The 8,970-nt window shown below is 49.0% G+C and overlaps 1 protein-coding gene across 2 annotated transcripts; it reads left to right on the top strand.

The window, feature by feature from the left end:
* Positions 1-210: 210 nt before the first annotated feature.
* On the top strand, positions 211-7,121 carry LOC116233236 (retinoic acid-induced protein 3-like). 2 transcript variants are annotated; one of them, XM_031600002.2, is made up of 4 exons: positions 211-1,019; positions 3,432-4,402; positions 5,379-5,431; positions 6,114-7,121. In XM_031600002.2, the coding sequence occupies exons 2-4, from the start codon at positions 3,478-3,480 to the stop codon at positions 6,204-6,206; spliced, it is 1,071 nt and encodes a 356-aa protein (XP_031455862.2). In that variant the 5' UTR covers positions 211-1,019; positions 3,432-3,477; the 3' UTR covers positions 6,207-7,121. The 2 variants fall into 2 exon arrangements, with proteins under 2 accessions (XP_031455862.2, XP_089997106.1); XM_090140980.1 differs by lacking the exon at positions 6,114-7,121 and adding an exon at positions 5,779-6,107.
* The last annotated feature ends 1,849 nt before the right edge of the window (positions 7,122-8,970 follow it).

The raw sequence follows: 8,970 nt of genomic DNA on the forward strand, positions 1-8,970 counted from the left end.
CTTCCAACTTGAGATATTCTATGATTCAATGATTTTATGATTTACAGCCACTCCTGCAGTGCTGGGGAGGATCACATCCTTCATAGGGTGGGAGGGAGTTCTGAGTTCAGGGCTTGCTGTGGATAGGCCCAGCTGTCAATTCCTTAATCAGAATAATAAAATATTCCTGGTAAGTAACATTTGAAGTTATAGACAAAGTCATGACCCTAATGAAGACACACCAGTTTCATAAGAGACTGTCCCAATTAGTGTGTCAGACCAGAGGTACAATGTAGGGCAGGGGAGAATTTGTCATTGCCGCCTCTTCGCTGTTTGGGGAGCACTGTGGACACTGTGGCTTAATGCTTGGAAGAGCTGTGCTGCCAGGAAAGGCAAGCAGCCCAGGGACAGCAGCATGTGGATCTTCCTGCCTATGGGAGCAGTGAGACGATGCACAGACCGAGTTGCAGCAGAATCCTGGAGGAAGTTGTCTCTGGAGCTGGGCTTGCAGCTGCCCTCGTTCCAGGTGCTGTGGGGCTATCTTCATCCCAAGACCTCCATTTCTACCTTGTCAGCAGTTATTTGGCCAGAAGGCACAGCCGTAGACATAGGGCTTGGAGTATGTAAGGGGCACGCTGCTTTTCCCAGCCGTGGTCCACAGGCACCAGCAGCCAAAGGAGCCTTATCAGACGCTTGGCTGAGCAGCACTCAGCCAGACCTGGGCTGGGACAGACAGAGGCTCTATCCCCACCCTTGTCACAGAGGTGACTGCCCTGCTGACGTCAGGAACCCTGACTTCATTTCCTGGCACAGGGACCATATTTTCGTAGCAGCGTCGGAGAGGTAGTGGAACTGGAATAGGCGTGCTTGGCCACACCTCCACAACCCTCCAGCTTTTAAAGCTCCAAAGGAGCGTGAGTGCGGGGCTGCTGCTCCGCTGGGTTCACAGGAGTGGAAGTGGCTGTGTTACTGGTGTGCTAAGAGGTAGCCTCTTCCAGCTGGAGTCTCCCTGCTGCCTTCTCGGGGCAGGATCCACCAAGGTAATTCCAGACAATGACCTGCAGTATCCAGGGCAGACTCTTGCTCTGAGCTGGGGTGGGATGGCAGCAAGACCTCATCTCTGAGGGTGGGAGAGGAGGGGGCACGGGGTGTCACAGTGAACAGAGCCAGTCCTGGCTCCAACTCGAGACAGGCAGCTGGAGCCGGGGCAAACATTCCTGGGATATGATTGAAATTTGCTGTTGGATGGGCATGTTTTATGCAAAAGTACGAATGAGAGAGGAGGCACAGCCTGGAGGGAGAAGAGTCAGCACTACAATGAGGACCACGGTTCGGGGTGAGCTGTGATATAGATGCAGCAGCATGAACTTACCACAGCACATGCTTCCTTGCACAGACTGCAGAAACCCGAGGAAATTCCAGGAATTCACGCAGGTGCTAGATGGGCAAACTCTGCTTCTGAGAAAAGCAGGACAGGTCAGAGCCTCTTCATGCCCCGGAGGACATCCATGCTGGAAAAAAAGAAAAGGGTGTAGAGATCAGTGCAAGTGGTCCAATAGTTCAAGACAATGAGGTTCTTTCCTTCTTATCTGCTACAATCGTAATGGCCCCAGTCAGGACCTGCGGCGGGGCTGTGCTCTGTGCTGCCATGGGGTCCCTCCAGCTGCCACTGACCTGTATGTGTTGGAGCAGTGAAGAGATAAGCTAATCTGATCAACAGTAACTTTCTGTGGGTAAAATTGCGGCCCTCTAGTTTTTCCAAAATGTTCATTTTTGATTTTTCACAAATGTCCAAATAGCTCTCAGCTATTTGTGCGAGTGTTCAAAAATCATTTGTGAACAATGATCTTCAAAAACTGCCACATGCATTGTTCACCAGCTCCTTTCTTTCCACGAGATTCCAGCATGCCTGCATATTTTGCATTTCACTGCAGGCAGCTTTTTGAAGAGCTGCACATCTCCTTTCACATGGTGATGTTAAAAGCTGAAAATACATTGCACTATTTCTAATCGGGTAACTTTAAGGCTTATGTGAGGCTGAGAGTGATTCATTGATGTAAACCCTTTGTTTATCCCTTGGTTGGGTCAGGAGCCATTTACTGAAGATTCAACCTCCCCTCCCTGGAATCTGTCTTTTGAACTAGCCTGGTAATTGCAGTATGTTGTTCTGGATGGGGGGAAATCAAAGTAAATGGCACAGTGAGAACTAAACACTAAATTTTGCAAGATCAACTTGTTTTTTCTTTGTATGTCAGAAAAGAAAGCCTTGGTTTTCTAGTGCAGGTCACCAGTAAGGAGAGATTCCCTCCTGTTTAATGCTGACATTGTATTTAAACCTCCATTTTGAGAGATTTTAGAGTCTAAGTCTGACTGCACAATTTCGCACCTCGAAAGCACTACCTGCCCTGAGATCTAAATTCATTCAATGCCTGCATAATGGGCCATGCAGTGTCCAGCATCCTCATGCAGTGGTGTTTGGGTGTGCTTTAGGCTTAGAAATCATTCAGCAACTTAATCCCCTGCGGAAATGGGCAGGGCTCAGCCAAACAGCCCTATGATCCCCTGTCGAGACAGCCTTACCTCAGGCTTATTCAGCCAGCACTTAACTCTTCATGATTAGACAGCAGGTGCGTGTGAGGTGTGTTGGAAGTCCTTGTGCATCCTTTGCTCATGGGCTCCTCAAGCAGTAACTTGTTGGGTACTCTTCATGCGGTGCCAGCATTGGCTCTGACATGTTGGTTCTCTAGCCACACAAGGCAATAGTCTGCAGAGGGGGGACTGAGATGTCTGGGATAGTTGTTCTTGCTGTGCTACCCTGAAGAAGGACTGTGAGTTTGTGGCTGATGGTTGGTTTCCTGTATTTGCTGTTTAATTTGGAGCGAGAGGAACTGTGCTGGAGGTATCCAGGTGAGCTATCTGCAGGGCCTTTCACTTATACTGTAAACCAAAGCCACAGGTGTTTCAGATAAAGTAACAAAAGGAAAACGATGAATAATTTCCTGTTCTGTAGTGCTCATCTCTGGAGCTCACTGGTACCAGGTACTGATGTTGTTTAAACCTGACAAAAAGGCGTAAATGTGACTATGACTAACTTGCTCTTGTATCACCTGGGACAAAAGTGACAAATCAGTTCAGCCTCTTTGCCCCATGAAAGGCAATGTATTTGCCCTCACTTTCCCCTGCTGCCTATGCTGCCACGACATTGCACAACCCCAGGCATGGTGCAGTGGACTTCCAAGGTGAATCATCACCCGCTGAAGGGTTTGGCTTGCTCCTGATAGAGAGCCAATGCCAAGCAAGGAGATGGCTAAGCTGCCACAGCCACATGTCTTTAGCACTGTGGTGCCCTTGCCCAGTGAGGTGGGCATGGATATCCATCCTGCCTCTCCTTCCCCACTGCTGCAGCACCCAGGTGGTTGATCCAACAGCCTATGCCTTTTATATTTCCGCAGCTTTGAGGAAACATTTCCTTGTGAAGTTATTCAAGAAGACATCAAGATGACGACACCGCCTCCTCGAGGCTGCGGCAGCATCCATGCTGACTACTTCCTACTTTGTGACATGGATCAGGCCTGGGGGATTGTCCTGGAGTCGCTGGCTGCAGCTGGAGTCCTTGTCACCGTTTTCCTCATCTGCTCCCTCTTCTTCCTCATCTGTAAAATCCAAGATAACAGCAAGAGGCACATGGTCTCCATCTATTTCTTCTTCCTCTTAGGCACACTCGGCATTTTTGGCATCACTTTTGCCTTCATTATTAAAAGCAATGACAGGATTCGCCCCACTCGCTTCTTCCTGTTTGGAGTCCTCTTTGCACTCTGCTTCTCCTGCCTCCTCACCCATGCCTCCAATCTCGTCAGACTAGTGAGAGGAAAAAAGCCCTTCTCCTGGCCAGTGTTGCTGCTAATAATTGTTTCTTTTGCTCTGGTGCAAGTTGTGATCAACATTGAATACCTAGTCACCATGCTGGTAAAAGGTAGAAGTACATTTTTGAATATGGGTTCAGAGGAGGCCAACAAGGACTTTGTCATGCTTCTGATCTATGTGCTCTTCTTGATGGCTTTGACCTTCCTGGTTTCCATGTTCACATTCTGTGGGCCATATAAGAGCTGGAAGAGACACGGAGCACACATCTTTGTCACTGTCCTGTTCTCCATTGCCGTTTGGGTTGTGTGGATCACTATGCTCACAAGAGGCAACCAGTCTTTAGGGAAAACTAATTGGGATGATCCTGTTGTGGCCATTGCTCTGGTGTCCAATGGATGGATCTTCTTGATAATGTATATCATCCCTGAAATTTGTTTCCTCACTGCCCCTCTCAAGCTGGGGGACTACCCTCCAGAAAATGACTTCTGCCAACCCACGTTCATAAAGCAGGCGACTGGAGTGGACAACCATGCCTATACCCAAGATGAAACTGCGCAAGGTATGATGAATTGATCGACTGCACTGCCCTCAGCCCTAAGCACAGATGCACTACTCACACGTTAAAAAATGTAGAAGAGCTAAAAACAAAAGAGCTTGAAGTTGATGAGGAAAAGCAAAAGTTTCAGACTGATGAAGAAATGCAAGTGAAAATGAATTTTCAGACAGACAAAGGAAAAGAGTACAGATAGGAGCAGAAGCCACATATGTGTAGGAGGACTGACTGAATAAGGGACTTCCTAGGTGTCAGGGCTGAGATGTAATTCCCTATGACTCTGTTAGGTCTGGAAAGCTCAGATAAAAATTCAGGAGTTTTTTGTTGTCACTTTGCAATGCTTCGGCACTTGTGACTTCTCCAGGTTATACCTAGATTTTTTCTTCCAGTTCTGACCTTGTTCTATTAAAAAAAAAAAAAAAAAAAATCTGTCACCCACAAAGGAAGCAAGGAGGTCTTTTTTACTGTACAGATCTCATCTGTTTTTGGAAAAAGCAAAAGTTTTTGTCAGTTGAGGCATCCCAAAGTTATGTGTAGAAGGTGTGACTGACCTCCCAGTGAATCTGCTCTTGAGATCACATTTGCCCCCTGCAGTCAGACATCCAGGTCTGTTAGAGAGTAGTGGAGAAACGATGCGATCTCCCAGGGAATACTGCAGAAGGGGTCTGGTGCATGTCAGTGGGAGGGATTTGGCTGGAGATGACGTTAGTAATCACGAGGCAACACGAGGTGGTCTAAACTCCAAGGCCACCTCCGTCCTATTATTTACAATACCAGTCAGTTCTGCTTTCACATGGAAATATTCAACAAGAAACTCACCAGTGGATTTTAATGCATTCCCTGTCTGCATGTTACATAGAGCTTGGTCAGTCTAAAAGCAGCTGCTAGTAGAGCCACAGGCTGTCTCCCTTGATGTGCTATTTCCAAGCTATCATGTAACAATAACTCATCAATTTTTCCCCCATTTTGTCTTGTGACTTAGGAGACAGGGAAGGCACCAGCTACTCCCCATACTCTGCTCATCTCCAGATGAAGGTAAGCTCACACCCCTCTGATGTAGGCTACTGTTCAGGGGCTGACTAGAAGGGAAGGAGAAGGGGGAAAACCAGATAGGTCCAGAGCAGTCTCTGCAGAGGCAGGTGGATGCTTCCCATTGGGTCAGGTGATGCCATGACACTGTACTCATGGAGGCGTCTGTGGCTGGGAGGAGAGAGCTGCTGCTTGTCTCTGAACATGGGATGTGAGAGGAGCCCTGAGGCAAAATCTCAAGTGGTAGCTTTCAATACATATTGATTTGACATTGTGTAAGAAGTTCTCTCTTTGAGCAGGGTTCCTGCGGTAGACTGTGCCCCTTTCTCAGTAGTCTGTACTTCTCTCCCCAGCCCCTGGCCTGAATGTATTCCCATCAGCTGTCACACTGCAAGTTGTCATGCAGATCCAGAGCGGCAGTCTGCGTCACCCTGTGTGCACTCACCAGTCCTCCTCCAGCACACAGCCTGGCCAGATCCAGGAGCTCACGCCATGTCCTCCCATGTCCTCTGGTGACACATCTCAATAACTGGTTTGCCGTACCAGGATCCTCTTCCACAGTGTCATCAGTCACACTCTTGAGAAACCTCCCGTTCCATTTCTCCCTTCCCTGTGTTTTTTATTTTTAGCTCTGTTCTATTACTTTTTCCATCTTTAAAAAGTAAAAACTGCCTCACTTCCTTTTCAGACCCTTGATGCAAAGAATGATTTCTCCATCCCTCGGGCCAAGGCCCACCCGAGCCCATACCATGACTACACTGGTGGGAAAGGCCCCATGTAGCAGCTGTGCAGGGAGCAAAGAGACTAAGGGCCACTCAGTGACAGTGCTGATCCCGCAGAAGAGACAGACTCAGACCCACACTGGCAATGCTGACAACGAGAGGCCCTGTTTTCCCTCAGCTTTCCCACCAGCACCCCTCTCATTCCTGGAAGACACCTCTCGGACACGGCTCTGCCAATCGTTTCTACGTGGGATGGAGCTCATTCTGGGGAGAGCATGCCCTGGCCTATTTCCAGCAGGAATGCTGCAGGGCTAGAGCAGCAGGAAGTTCACCAGCTGGGCCCACGGCCTGCTCTGTCCCAGACTGGCCCACGTGTCTGCCTGGGCCCCGCATCTGTCACGAGAAGAGAAAGGAACAGCAGCACCAGCGCTCCGTGTCCCAGCTGCTGCCCACCTGCAAGTGCACTGTGGGTGCCAGCATTGAAACACCCCACCTGTTTGCCCTGACACATTTTCTGATTTGCTGTCGAGTACCCACCTCCCCAGCTACGACCCCCCACCACACGCTCCAGCAAAGCACCCCCAGGGGCTGCCGTACCCCACAGACCCTCCCGACCACCCCAACCTGTGGGAGCCTGCAATCTTCTGCAGCTGCCTGCAATACCCCCATCCCGAGCTCTGCCTCCTCCCGAGTGTTTCTGCGGCATTATCACCAACATTTCTCAAGCAGCCAGGTTGTGGAGGATTTGCTTTGTCCCAGGGATGAGTGCACACGAGCGTGTGCACACATGTGCCCGCCCATGTGCTGCAAGGACTGCGCCCTGCAGAGCTGAATCACTCCGCATCATGCTTTGCATTCAGCAAATAGCTTTCTGTGGTATTTCGTACATAGACACACAGAGCTCTCCAAGTGGGTGTGTGTGGTATGCTGGCGTCTGACACAGCTATATATTTATTTAGTTCTTTGTATATGGGATATTTAATTAATAAAAACAACCTGACTTTGAGAGACCGGTGTGGTTCCTTGGGGGTATGGTTCCTCTCGTAGCTGGTGTGCTGGCAGCAGCACCTTTGGGTATTTGCATTATCGGGAGTAGGAAAGAAGCTTGTAGATATTTCAGTCAGCCTGTGAAAACACATTTTTGTGATGTGTTGCACACAGATAACATTTTATTTGGAAGCTGAAATGCACCTTGGCCTTGAAGCAGCATAATAAGGAGGAATGAGAGATACTCTGGGCACTCAGTGCAGGGGACAATGATTTTTGTGATTAATTGGTTGTTACTATGAATGCTGCTTTGCAGAATTGTTCTTCCCCACTCTGTGGATTTACGGTGCATTTCAGAGTCATTTTTTAAACCACTATATGATGGCCCAAGTACTGACCTGCACTTGTTCAGTACTGAGGTGGCTTCAGGTGAGGGCTGATTTAACCGCCAAAAGATCTCAGTGGCACTGGACACAGGCTGGGAAGGGATGGTGCCGCCCCACAGAGCTCCAGGGAAAGCTTTTTGGGAAAGCAGCAGTTTCCTCTTTTCTTATTGTTGCTATCCAACCCAGACGGACGCTTAGTCACACACGGTGCCCCGTAATATGTATTATCAAACTGGTGGGGCAGGATGGGCCAGTCCTGAAAGAAACAAGTGTGTGGAGGAGGCACTGTGCTGGGCTTTTTTTTAGCATCTGTAGGTCAGAGTGTCACAGGAGAAGGGTAAGGAACAGCAGCATCACCAAGACCTCTCCAGGGCTCCATGCACCTGGGCAAATACAGGCACAAGGGGTGCCATAAGAACTTGGGGCAGAGCGCGGGGCAGGTGATGCTGGGGAAGGACCTCACTGTTCACAACCCTGGCACAACCTGTACCAAAAGGCTCCTTCTCCCAGCAGTGGATGACATACAGCACTCCCTTTCCTCCCTCCCTCATATATCACTTATGCTGCTGTCCACTCCCCTCCCTGTTTTGATATTCAAGACACAGCAGTGTACAGGGTGACTCAGATTGTGCATAGAGGGGGTGTTTCTGCAGCCCCTTCTTGTTTCCAGCCCTTCTCTGCATTTTATCAGAATCACAGGTACACAGAATTTTGGTCAGGTGGGACCTCAGGAGTGATCCAGCCCTGAGCAGGTCTCACTTGAGAACCAGACCAGGTTGTGAGGGCCTTGACCAAGTTAAGCTTTGAATGTCTCCAAAGATGGAGATCTGATCATTCTCATTTGGGCATTTTCTTTGCGTCTAATCAGAATTTTCCTAACTGCAGCTTGTGCCTGTCACCCCTTGTCCTTTCACTGTGCACTTCTAAGAAAAGTCTGACCCCATCTTTGCTACAGACCTCATTTACTTAATAGCCAACAGCAACTGGATCCCCTTTTGCCTTTCTTCTCTGAGGCTGAGCAGCTCCCTGGGTCTCTCATTCTGGCAGTGTGCTCCACCTTCACCAGATATCTCAGGGGGCCTCTGTCAGACTTATGCATCTCAATCTCTGCTGCAGTGAGAAGACAAAACCAAGTACAGTACTGCATATATGGCCTCCCAAGAGCTAACTAAAGGAGAATTACCTCCCTCATCTTGTTGATGTCACCCTTACTCATGCAGCCTGGCATGTTCTTGGCCTAAATTGTCATGAGCACACATCACTGGGCAATGCCTTCTTCAGGTTCATTTTCCTCAGCACCAGTTAATTACATTGCTCTGGAGGAACTTGCGTGGCTATAAATAGTAGGAGCTTTTCAGTCCTGAGGTTTCATCTCTAAGGCAGGTGAACAGCAGCAACCAAGGCCGACTGTGAGCTGAGAGCTGCAGCTGCCCCTCCTGGTGGGGACACC

Source organism: Phasianus colchicus, chromosome 1 (genome assembly GCF_987193195.1).
Source record: "Phasianus colchicus chromosome 1, bPhaCol1.hap1.1, whole genome shotgun sequence".
Taxonomy (NCBI): Eukaryota; Metazoa; Chordata; class Aves; order Galliformes; family Phasianidae; genus Phasianus; species Phasianus colchicus.

Bases quoted from the DNA above. Each gene is read 5' to 3' on its own strand.
- LOC116233236 (XM_031600002.2), top strand. From the start codon at position 3,478: ATGACGACACCGCCTCCTCGAGGCTGCGGCAGCATCCATGCTGACTAC. The intron at 4,403-5,378 runs GTATGATGAATT...CTTGTGACTTAG, and splicing joins CCAAGATGAAACTGCGCAAG to GAGACAGGGAAGGCACCAGC. The intron at 5,432-6,113 runs GTAAGCTCACAC...CTTCCTTTTCAG, and splicing joins CTGCTCATCTCCAGATGAAG to ACCCTTGATGCAAAGAATGA.